Source organism: Gopherus evgoodei, chromosome 13, assembly GCF_007399415.2.
Source record: "Gopherus evgoodei ecotype Sinaloan lineage chromosome 13, rGopEvg1_v1.p, whole genome shotgun sequence".
Lineage (NCBI taxonomy): Eukaryota > Metazoa > Chordata > Testudines > Testudinidae > Gopherus > Gopherus evgoodei.
This window is the reverse complement of record NC_044334.1, coordinates 22,223,788-22,235,319: the sequence shown is the minus strand read 5'-3', so window position 1 is coordinate 22,235,319 and position 11,532 is coordinate 22,223,788. Positions and strand designations below refer to the sequence as shown.

The window sequence follows — 11,532 nt, the reverse complement described above, 5'->3', positions numbered from 1 at the left end:
TACGTTCTTCAATTAAATTAATGAGTAATATAGTAATGCTTCTGTTTGCTCCAGATCTGTGCTTGCTGAGGGCTATAGCTTAGTTGCCTCTCAAACTACGGCTACTGGGAGAAATAGGGCCTCATAACGCATCTTCGAGGATAATTCAGTCCCTGAAGCTTTGTGTGTGGGAGCAGTGCTGTTTTCATCTCTTCAATTAATTCCTAGGAGCCTCTGCATTATCAGCCTAATTCATCCACCTTAGAATCTCTGCAGTGACTGGTTGCTGGAAGCAGGTGCTTCATCTATAACTTAAAAAAAAAAAAAAAAACATTGTTAAAATGAGTGAACACCTGCCATGGGCTGAGCAGAGCAAAAGCGTTCAGAATGAGGTGTAGCTGTTGAAGCTGTTCTGAAATGTTAATGTGCCCTAGGTGCCTCCTTGTGTGCTCAGACATATTGATCGGTACTGCAGATGCAGGGCTAGTTTTAGAAATTGCACTATTTCTGCTCTGCTGTGCCCTGAAAGGGAAGGCTGCATGGGGGCAGAGCTGGCATGGGGTTTCAGGTCCAGAATAGCACGCAGAGGTGATGTGACTAGGGCATCCACAGTGCAGAATACAAAGCTGTTCTTTGCAGGATTGAGAAATAGGCCTTATGCCATATTTTCTTGTAACAAATAAGATCCCCATCCAAACTGGTTCTGATTACCTGGTATCAGTTCAGCAAAGCATAAGTGCCCACCCTGCCCCCGGTTCCTTGTACTTCGCTGCTCTACCTGGCCATGGTCCTTTCTGTGAGCATAGCTCTGCTGCTGCAGGCTGCTTAATGTCCCCACCTCTGGCTGTGACTGCAGGGCACAGTAACCAGCCCTGCAACAGCGATGCCTGAGCTGCCCCAGAGAGAGCGATAGCACGGATGTGGCGCATAGCCAGCCCAGCATTGGCAGGAGCCCTGGCAACACGACCCAGGAGTCCTGACTGCCACAGTTCCTGTTCTTTGCTCTGCACAGTAACTGCCAGGGGCGAAGACTGGGGGTGGGGCTGATGCCTGCCGCGTAGGCTGGGGGGCAGCTGATGCTGAATAACAGTGTCTAGCTGGTTAGGGGGAAGGGGTGTGTGGCAGTAGCTGCAGGGCTCCCATCCCTCGTCCCCCTCAGGGCCAGGCTCAGCGCCCGGAGCACGCTGGGCTCTGCGTTGCCAGGAGGGGTCTCCCTTCCAGGCTTTGCACGCAGAGGACCATGCTTAGCTTCAGTCCCCAGCCGGGCTCTCAGAGACGAGCAGAGGGGCCGAAGTACTTCCGGCGTTGCCGCCACCCCGGTTGCCAAGCATCGCGCCTTTGCCCTCTGACCCCGCCGGCGCCCCGCCCCTCGCTCCCATAGCTACGGAGGGAGGCGGCGGCCATCTTGGCAGAGGTGGCGGGGCGATGAGCGGCTCGAGGCCGAGGTTGGCGGCGCCAGGCCCCGAGAAGAAGCCGCCGCCGGGAAGCGCGGGGGTGCTGAGCCGGCTGCGGGGGCGGCGGGGCTCTGGGGACGCGGCGCCGCGGGCGGCCCTGCCCCGCTCAGAGTCGGAGCTGCTGGCGCTGGAGACCGTCCGGCCCGAACACGTCCTGGGGCTGGGCCGGGTCACGGAGAGTGAGTGCTGGGCTGGGGGGCCTGGCACGGCCGGGCCGTCTGTGCTGCTGCCGCCCTGGGGGACCCCGGCATCCCCCTCCCCGGGCGCCCAGAGGCTAGCCCCGCTCGCGGGCGTCCTGCCCCACGTATCGTCCCCGGACTCTCCAGCAGAGCCGAGTGTGAGGCCCACGGGGACCTCTGACCGTTTCTCTGAGGATCTCCTCAGGGACCACATACACTTTGCCCCTCAGAGGCTCCATTTGCATTCCCCGAGACTTCACCCCTTACCGCCAGGGACCCCGTTATCATCCCCTCAGAAACCCTATACGCTATGGCCCCCGAGGGACCCCGTTATCATCCCCTCAGAAACCCTATACGCTATGGCCCCCGAGGGATCCCGTTATCATCCCCTCAGAAACCCTATACGCTATGGCCCCCGAGGGATCCCGTGCACCTTACCCCCAGCATCCATTAGCATTCAGCCAGGGACCCCCTATACCAAGGATGGCCAAACTTTTTGGCCCAAGGGCCACATCTGGGTATGGAAATTGTATGGTGGGCCATGAATGCTCATGAAATTGGGGGTTGGGGTGCGGGAGGGGGTGAAGGCTTTGGCTGGGGGTGCAGGTTCTGGGCTGGCACCAAGGGGGGTTGAGGGTACAGGAGGGTGCTCTGGGCTGGGACCGAGGGGTTCGAAGGGTGGGATCAGGATCATGGTTGAGGCACAGGAGGGGATTGGGGTGCATGCTCTGGGCAGCTCCCGGAAGCAGCGGCACATATCCTCTCCGGCTCCCACGCAGAGCCTCAGCCAGGCGGCTCTGCGTGCTGCCCTGTCCACAGACGCTGTCCCTGCAGCTCCCATTGGCTCCAGCTGGAGCGAGGCAAGCTCTGGACCCTGCTCCCTGGCTGGAGCAAGGAAGCCCTGGACTCTGCTTCCCGGCTGGAGCTCAAGGGCCGGATTAAAACATCTGAAGTGCTGGATGAGGCTCTGGGCCATAGTTTGCTTACTCCTTCCGTATACCTTACCCTCTTTGCGGCCCCAGTATCAGTCTTTCTGCAGAACTTGATATCCTCTTCTGAGGATACCAGAAGTAACCTTGCCAGGACAATATTCCTTCCGGTCCAGGACACCTCTTCCCTGGGGACTCCACTATCCCTTCCAGAAAACATCCTAGTGTAGACTATGTGAAGGACCTACTCTGCTTCCTCTCTGAACAGCCATATTTGGCTGGATAGATGAAAAGGTTGAAAGGCAGAAGTTGACATGGTCTTGTGATAGATCTCTGCTTATCCAACTGGGTCCATTTTGGTGTGAGTCATCCCACCTTTTCTGGTTTGTCCACACAGACAGAAAAGTTGGAGTACAAAATCTGTCAGGGTCTGGAATACTGAGACTGTATTGGTCCATAGGGACTCAGATTTTTCTGTGAAGTTCCACATGCATGCCCATGTAGATGTTACATTTTTGGTGCCAGGTCCTAAATTGGCTAGATCATCAAAGTTTTGTTTTACTTGCCTATCTAGGATGAATATCTCTGAAACCCTGAGACTGCTTGTCAGCCTTGTTCAATCTGCTCCTCGAGTTTGTTGGTCTCTCAGTTTCCAGTAGTTTTGATGAAGCAGGAGCCAAACTCTCCTTCCCTTTTGCAATTTGTCCTGTTGGCTTTTTTGCAGGAGTGATGCTGCTTAGGTGGTGCTTGTGTTAAACTGTGGCGTACTGAATAAATAGCCTCATTTTCCCTCTTTGATTGTATTAGCTCACTTAGTATATATAGCTGAGTAGTACTAGTAACTTATAGTAGTTATACAATATATACATATGAGTAGTAATAACTTGGTTCAGTCAGCACTGAGTCCAAATGCTGAACTGCATTGTACTGTTTGATTAGTTTAACTGTCAACTTGCTTTTTTGGTTTCCTTGCTGTTTGCCCCCCTCAACTCTACCAGAAACTTTTGGGAAATATCCCTAAAGGTTCTAAGGTGCTTGGGCTCAGTTAATGTTGCTGAAGGCCTTTTGATACCTGAGAGGAGAACCTTTGAGGCATATGGGTTAGTGGCCCATATTTTCTTCTGATCTGGACTGTCGTGAGCAAAAGAGCCACCTAATATGTTCCTCTATCTTCCAGATTATTTATGCAAACCTGAGGACAACATCTACAATATCGATTTCACCAGATTCAAGATCCGGGACCTGGAGACAGGGACAGTGCTGTTTGAAATTGCCAAGCCTTCTGCTTCAGGTAGAACCTGCTGACAGTGGGAAAAGGACTAGATATTATGGGTTCTGATGGGATGCAGGGAAGGGGCTGTGCAGGCCAAACACCAAGATCTTTCACTATGCATACTGTATTGAGTTCATCTATGTCGTCCCTATAGGCTGATACTATTTTTCCATTTGTGAGCTCGGTGGGATGCGTATACTGTGCTTAGAGATCCCTTTACCTCCTCAGCTCAGCAAGGTTGTTACAGATGGTGCCCAGTATTTGGGGGACTTGCATGCCCCATAGTTGTGGTCCTGCTGTTGTGGTCTGATATGGTTTAATTTTTTTCCCCCTGAATACTAAATCAAGGTTTATCAAATTCCATAGTTAAGTCCCACCAAAGATCCCTTTATGTGTAAGTCGGCAAAGGAAGACTGGAGTGCAGCTCCTGAAGGTAAAAGGCTAGTGGTCAAGTAACTACGTACTTCCATAGTTGATTCCTGGACATGCATCTTTGTGAGCAGGGTCTTTTGGTCCATGTAATCAATTGTGTTTGCTAGGAAGCTGCTCTCTGTTACTTCTTAATGACAGTAGCATATCAAAGAACAGTTCTTAGATATTGCAGTGCCAGGTGTCTGAGCAATGTCTTGGATGGTTTCTGTATACCACCTACAAGCCATCAGCATGTTATTCCTAGAACATCAGAAGATTAACTCTGAGTTGGTAAATTCTTCTAGAGCAAGATGATGAGGACGAGGATGACAGTGGAGAAGTGGACACCAGTGCAGGCCGCTTTGTTCGCTATCAGTTCACCCCAGCATTTCTCCGTCTCCGGACAGTCGGTGCAACGTGAGTAAAAGCTCATACAAAGAGGGGGGAGTAATGCCTCCAGGGAACTTTAGGTACCAACCCTGTCAATTCATAAGTAAACTTAACAATGGACTAGTGAGAACGCAGTTCACAATACAAATGAAAAAGAAGCTAATAGTGACGGGGAAGATTTCAAGATATGCCTCAGTTTAGCAGTGATATCAGCCGTATTGTTAGGTTCTGCATAACCACAGCTCTGAGGCTCTCTGCCTCTCCCAGTCTGAAGTGAGCTAGATGGTCTCATGAGGTATATTTCTCCTGCCCTATGCCTGCAGAGTGGAGTTTACAGTGGGAGACAAGCCAGTGTCAAACTTCCGAATGATTGAGAGACATTACTTCCGGGATCGCTTGCTGAAGAACTTTGACTTTGATTTTGGCTTCTGCATCCCCAGCAGCAGGAACACATGTGAACACATCTATGAGTTCCCCCAGCTCTCAGAGGACCTCAGTAGGTATCCTTCCTCCCTCACTGAACTGCTGCTGTGTTCAAATGCTCTCTCTCCCTGATATGATAGATGGTCACGTGGTGGGACAGGAAACTAGGAACAGGTAGATCTGGGTTCAGTTTCTGGCTCTTCTGATGGCTCACTGTGTAGTCTTGAGCAAGTTGCCTTCATATGCTGTGTGGTTGAGGTTTGGTGTGTTCCTTTATTGGCAGCTGATGACCTCAGAGTCACAGTGGCTTTTGCACGTAATGCCTCAATGCATAGTCCAAGAAGTAACCGTGGTGACTTGGAGAGAATATTCCCTTAAAGGCCAAAGACACACATTCATAGCACCCACTGTTTGGGGTTTGAGTCCTCCAGCTGCAGACTGGGGTTGTTTCTTTTCTGGGAGCCTGTGGAGACCCATCTGTGATGGTAAGCTGTGAATATTCCCTGTGTGGTTTTATTACAAGATGTGCTATGCTGTTGAGGGACAGACTGAACAGGAACAGGTGAATGCTCTCTGCCACTCTCTGGGTATGTCTGGCAGAGGGAGGATGAGCTGAGTTTGTATGTGACTTGAGTACACAAGCTGGGCATGCAAGTGACGTTAGTTTTTCCACTTACTCCACACCAGGCAGGTCTCAGAGGAGGAATGTACTTGTTCAGTGCTGCTGTACTGTGGCCTGACACGGGGTCCAGAATGTCTGTGTGAAATTGATCCACCCTCTTCCAGTTTGCTTTGACAGCCTGAAGACCTGTGTTCTGTGGATAGGCTGAACAAGTGGGCCAGTGCAGAGCTCCTGAGGCTCTCACAGTTATACCAGTTTGCTTCTCTTACCTCTCCTTAGGGGCAGAGCTTCAAAGTGACAGAGGGTTTTTTTTTACCACATGCTTGTTTTCTTCTAACATTGCACTACCTCTTGGGATATGCCAGACACAGTACTCATGACCTTTCTCTCCTGCAGTCCGCCTGATGGTTGAACACCCCTATGAAACCCGTTCAGACAGCTTCTACTTTGTGGATAACAAGCTGATCATGCACAACAAGGCTGACTATGCCTACAACGGGGGACAGTAACCATTGCGTTCATGTCCACTGGATGCTGTGCTATCCCTAACCATTCCAGACGTGCACAAAGGGAGGAGTGCTGCTGTCTCATGCACCAGGGCCTCTTGCTGAACCTTTCCTTCACCCATGGACTCAAAACATGAAGCAAGAAGGCTGAGGTGGCAGTTTGTGACAGTAAAGGAAATCTCCCTGCAGCAGTCCTCTCCCTGGCGTTCTTATGTACCTTGCCTCTGGCTTTCTCTCTGTTTCTGATGGTACCTTGTTTAGGTTTCGGATCAGGGAATCTAAGGCTCTGCTAGCAGATTATTGATGTTGTGGTTTTTGTTGTTAGGTTCACCCTGTGCCACCCAGTGGGCAAACTGCCCCCTGTCCAGAGAGCTCAGCTGATATGTGGGCAAGCTATGTCTCAGTATGAGAATCTGCTTTCTCCAAGTGGAGCCTGAAAGACAGACAATCTCTTTACTGCGTAGTGGTTCAGTCTGTATGAATGACTAAGACTGGCTCCCATTGTGCACCCCTGCTCCTCCATCCCTCAAGGGGAGAGTTACAAGAAGGGATGAATTTATCTTTAAATGGTGCAGGAATCTTCATTCTGCTTCCAGGGACCTGGGCCACTCCCAGGATTCCTTAATCTGTTACAAGTATGTCTTGCAAGGGATTCTAATTGAGGTTCAGGATGTTTGAAAAGAGAGATTACACTAAATTGGCCATTAAATCAACCTGCCAGACTCCCTACTCCTTGAGCTGTTGTTAGGGAATAATTGGGCTGTGAGTGGGGCTCAGCCTTAGGGCTGAGGTTAATCTTGCCACCTTCATTTCCCCTGCATCTGTGTGAGAGATTTTTCTGCTCAAGCTGCACTGTGGGGTAGGAGGTCTGTCCATTTAGCTCTTTCTTTGGAGGTTGAGGGAAAACCTGGAGAGTCACCTGAAGAACAGAACATTCTGCTTAGCAGGCAGATCTTCCTAGACGTCAGTCTTTTTATATATTTTTAAACCCATGTGAGTTTAAAATACCACATCAGAGGTATTATAGTAAGAGGCAATAGTGTTACCAACTCATCGACTTTGTGTTGCTTGGGCCAGTGCTTAAGGTTGTGCTAGTGTTAAACTGAGCCCTAAATGCTGCCCAGACCAGGACATTCAGGCACTGTTGGGAGGTGGCTGTTTGTGATGATCCAACAGGAAGAACTGACAAGATTTTATCCTTAAACCATGTGGATTTGAGCCTCTGCCAGTGTTTTACCTATTTAGTTGGATCATTTATATTTAAGATTTGGAAAACTTCTTATGACTTCTTCTGTGGAGATAATTACTACAGCTATTAGAGCAGCCAAACCAAAGTATATGTTTCAGACCTATGTAGCACCTGGCATTGAAGATGGGGAAAAAATATTTGTCAGGCACTGAGGCTGGGGTCTAGCTCTCTGCCATGCAAATGTGCACTAGTGAAATGCTTATCTGGGTATCATATTGGATACCCTGATCCATTGGTACCTTGCCATTCATTTGCACTCCAGCCCTATTGCTGATCAGGCCTGCCTCTTGTGTATAACAGCTTGGCCTTATCTATGCTAGACAAGTTGATCGGTGCCAATATCGTTTGTTCCCCCTCAGACAGTGGAAATGCACCTTGTGGCCATACACACACTGGCTGCAGTTGGTTCCCAGTCATGCTAAGTAATGTCCCAAGTAGACTGCTTTGTCAGGACTAAATATTGATTAAATCACAATTGTAGGAATGTGGATGTTACAACTTAGGGCTTGTTAATATATACACAATAAAAGGAAGCCATTGTTCCATTTGTGTGGCAGGAGATGAATAACGTTAGCAGTCGCACAGAGGATCAACTAGCTACAAGATAACAGGTGAGAATAAATGTGGGATAAGGATCATGAAAGAACCTTCAGTTATGGGGAGGATGTTAATTATGAATGATACCGCAAATGCCTTTTTTTTTGTTTTGGAGAGGGCATTAATTATGGGTCATCACAACAAATACCTTGGGAGCATGAATTGAATAAAAGTGACCAGGCTCAAGATGTGTGTGTATGGCTGTGGTGTTAGAAAGCTGGGAGGTAAAGAACAATTCTCCTGCCATTTATACCCATCAGCTTCCCCAGGGACGTGCATGTAACCCTATTTGATTGGTAGTTCAGAATCAGTAGAGCTGGTGTATCTTAAGAAAGGTCTCTAGTTCTCCTTTTGCTGGAGCTGTCTCCAGAGCTCCTTGCACTGTGCCATGGTGATACTGAAAGATCCTTTCTCACACAAGTACATCATACTTCTTTTGAGAGGGCACAATTCCCCAGAAAAGTGCTTTCTATCCTGATGTGTTCCAGGATGCTCAAGAGAGGAATGTCTAAGGAGATAACTAGTTATTCCCAAGGACCTGGTGGGAAATCCAGCTGAACTTGTGTGTAGTATAAATCCAGGTGCCTTTAAATATGACTTTTGTCTAATTCTCTGTCTAAAGCAACTGCTTCTTGCTTGTTCTTATGAATGTGATGGTTTGTATTTGTTCCAAGTGTAATGGATAATGAGGTAGTCAGAAGGGATGTGTTATCACCTGAGCCAGCAACAGAGAATACTCTGTACACAAACATCCCAACATGTATAAGATGTATTATCAAATCTTTAAATAGTATCTAGTGTAGGTAGGAGGATTTGGCAGTGGTTGGATGCCATCTAGTTGCTGTTTTGCAGAGTACATCTGCCTAACATGAGTATATTCCTGGAAATGTGGGACTGGGTATTAGCTGCTGAAGAAGAGTCCATTCCAAACTGCAGTGATCATCTTGAGCACCCAGAAGTCAGGGCAGAGGAAAGGACTGGTGCTCTGAGTGTCTCATATGTTACTGTGCCATCTCCTCAGCAATAAGAAAGGGAAAACTAAAGATCATAACAGATACTTCCCTGTTGGAAAAGAGAGGTGCTGCCAGTTGCATTGATTTTCCAGATTTAAAAGGCTAGCCCCAGAGGCATGATGAGAAAAAGGCTCATATAAGAGGGCAACACTATCCTAGGAGGGTTAGTCAGGCAGAGGAAGTTACGGATACTGAGCATAATCCAGTATTCCCTCTCTCTGATGTGCTGTTAGCTTCTCCATTTAGAAGAGGATCTGTGGAGTACTTCCCTGCCCTTGGTAAACATGATTAGCAGAGAATCTTTTTGCCTTCAGTCTGTGTGGTTTGCTGCTGAGTACAAGCTCCTCAAACCAGGAAGGAACTGAATGGGAATCTCCACGCATTCTTCCCTCTCCCCTTTCAAATGGGCTGTCCATTTCAGTGTGGTATATGTGTGTATGGAGCTGGTGCTAATGGAATGAGGCAGACATTTTTATAGTGTTGGCTAAGGAGTTAGTGGGTGGGAGATCAATGTGAGACTGGCCTCCCTCTGTTAGTATACACTAGGCTGGAAAGGGAGTGGGGAGTTAAGCTTATACTGTAAATAAAAGGACCAAAAATGCAAACAAACTAACTCCATAAAGTATTTGTCCTCTTGGGATCAGTCTGAAGCATTCTCACAGTGACTGCTTCAGGCCCATGTGCTGTGCAAGGAGAGGGGAGGAAACTTCCTGCACAACTGTTCCATGGGTGACTGAAGATTTTGTAATGCAGCTGGTGTGATAGAGTCACGTAGTGTTACATGACCAGGTATCGCTGTCCCTGTTCTCTCCCTTAGTTATGAACTGTCTTCCTTTGTGTATTTCCTTATGGTTTTAAGTGCTTCTCATCAGAGAGGAGAAGAGCTGGAAGTCTCTTCCCATTGCAGCTTCTCTGAGCTGCGATTTTCATTTTGCTTCTGTAGTCAAGGTCCAGGAATAATGGGAAAAACGTTTGAAAACAGGATACATTAGTGGAAATGAATCAGGAAGGTGATTAATAATATTTTGTGATAAGTGGTGGAGCAGCAAGATGAATTTGGCCAAATAGTGTGGTAACTCCACTTCCAGGTTCCGTACTTTATTAAATCTAATGTTTGTCTTCTGAACCACTGTCTTGTCACATCAAGCTTTGGGCTTTGTGATGCTCTCTGTGTGCAGGGCTCTTTGCATAGTAGCCCACATCTGCCCTGCCAGATGCACAGATGACTGCTGTCTAATAATCTGCGACTTGAGTACCAGATGTAACTCTTGGAGTCATAAAACATTGCCCTCTCCCTGTGGCTTAATGGTGAGGACAAAGCTAATGGATAGGTGGCGATGTCCAGCAAGCAATTCCTCTTCATCTGTCAAGGAAGATATAAGCACTAGCAAGTATCATGGTCATCTACATAGCCTTATGATTTTTTGGTTGTTAATGAGGTACATTTATAGGCATATTAGATGTGGGTTTTGGGCTGATGGCAAGTTGCAAATGCATCTCTATGCCCCAAAGCTTTGGCACTCCTATCAGAGTATTTGTAACAGGACATAGGTAGTGTTACATCTTCACATGACCAGTTTGTCTGAGGGAAAATATAATCCAGAATCCATACTTGCTTCATTCTGTATTCATTCATTCAGATATTTGAACAAGCCCAGCATTTCCTTGTACTTGGGACTGGCTCTTTGCTTCATGATACCCTTTACCCTGGGAGCCATCCATATTGTCTCCATATCATCCACATGTGTCCCTTTAGATCCAAGAATGATCCTTGGGTGCTGCAGGTTCCCCTTAGTTTACAAAGGACCGTAGCAGTTCAGTGGAGATGTAAAAGAAATATATTTTTTCCTTTTTAAAGATATTTTTCACAGAGAATGCAAGAAGCATCAATGAAGTTGCTTGTGATATTTCCCTCCTCTGCTGTCCTTCTACCTTGGATCCTCATTCCACTGTGTCTTGTCATGTCTCTCCTTGTCCAAAGTAAACAAGGCGACTTATTTGTATAAAATGTTATTTTGTCCCAAGCAATAGTAATAAACCAAGATTTTCACAAGAATGGGATTGAGTACTGTTTCTTGGCTTACTCACTCACCCACACTCTGATGAAGTCAGTATTCACTCACAAAAGCTTATGCTCCAATACGTCTGTTAGTCTATATGGTGCCATGGAACTCTTTGTCACTTTTTACAGATCCATTCTAACATGGCTACCCGTCTGATACTTCACATTATACCAGCTCTCAGCACAAGGCAGACCCCAGTGTTCAGAATCACATTAGACCAGTGAGCCTCGAACATTTTGCATTGGCAACCACTTTCACACAGCAAGCCTCTGAGTGTGACCCTCCCCCTTACATATTAAAAATGGAGTTATTAAATTTAACAGCGCCTCAGGCTGTCAGCCCCATGCCTGGTGGCACTGATAGCTTGCAACCCCCAGGTAATAAACTTCAGGAGTTACAATCCTCCATTACTCTTAAAACACAGTACCTCACTTCTAGCTTTGG

At 47.6% G+C, this 11,532-nt stretch overlaps 1 protein-coding gene across 1 annotated transcript; it reads left to right on the top strand.

Annotated features, from left to right (window-relative positions):
* The first annotated feature begins 1,389 nt into the window (after window positions 1–1,389).
* On the top strand, window positions 1,390–11,086 carry UNC119B (unc-119 lipid binding chaperone B). The gene is made up of 5 exons (XM_030582445.1): window positions 1,390–1,612; window positions 3,719–3,832; window positions 4,531–4,642; window positions 4,939–5,111; window positions 6,057–11,086. Exons 1-5 carry the CDS (start codon window positions 1,405–1,407, stop codon window positions 6,167–6,169), a joined length of 720 nt encoding a protein of 239 aa, XP_030438305.1. The 5' UTR covers window positions 1,390–1,404; the 3' UTR covers window positions 6,170–11,086.
* Window positions 11,087–11,532: the final 446 nt, after the last annotated feature.

What these genes read in the sequence shown, in the direction of transcription:
- UNC119B (XM_030582445.1), top strand. Translation starts at nt 1,405, where the DNA reads ATGAGCGGCTCGAGGCCGAGGTTGGCGGCGCCAGGCCCCGAGAAGAAG. An exon ending in TGCCAAGCCTTCTGCTTCAG is followed by an intron (nt 3,833 to 4,530) that starts GTAGAACCTGCT and finishes AAATTCTTCTAG; the next exon opens with AGCAAGATGATGAGGACGAG. An exon ending in CCAGCTCTCAGAGGACCTCA is followed by an intron (nt 5,112 to 6,056) that starts GTAGGTATCCTT and finishes TCTCTCCTGCAG; the next exon opens with TCCGCCTGATGGTTGAACAC.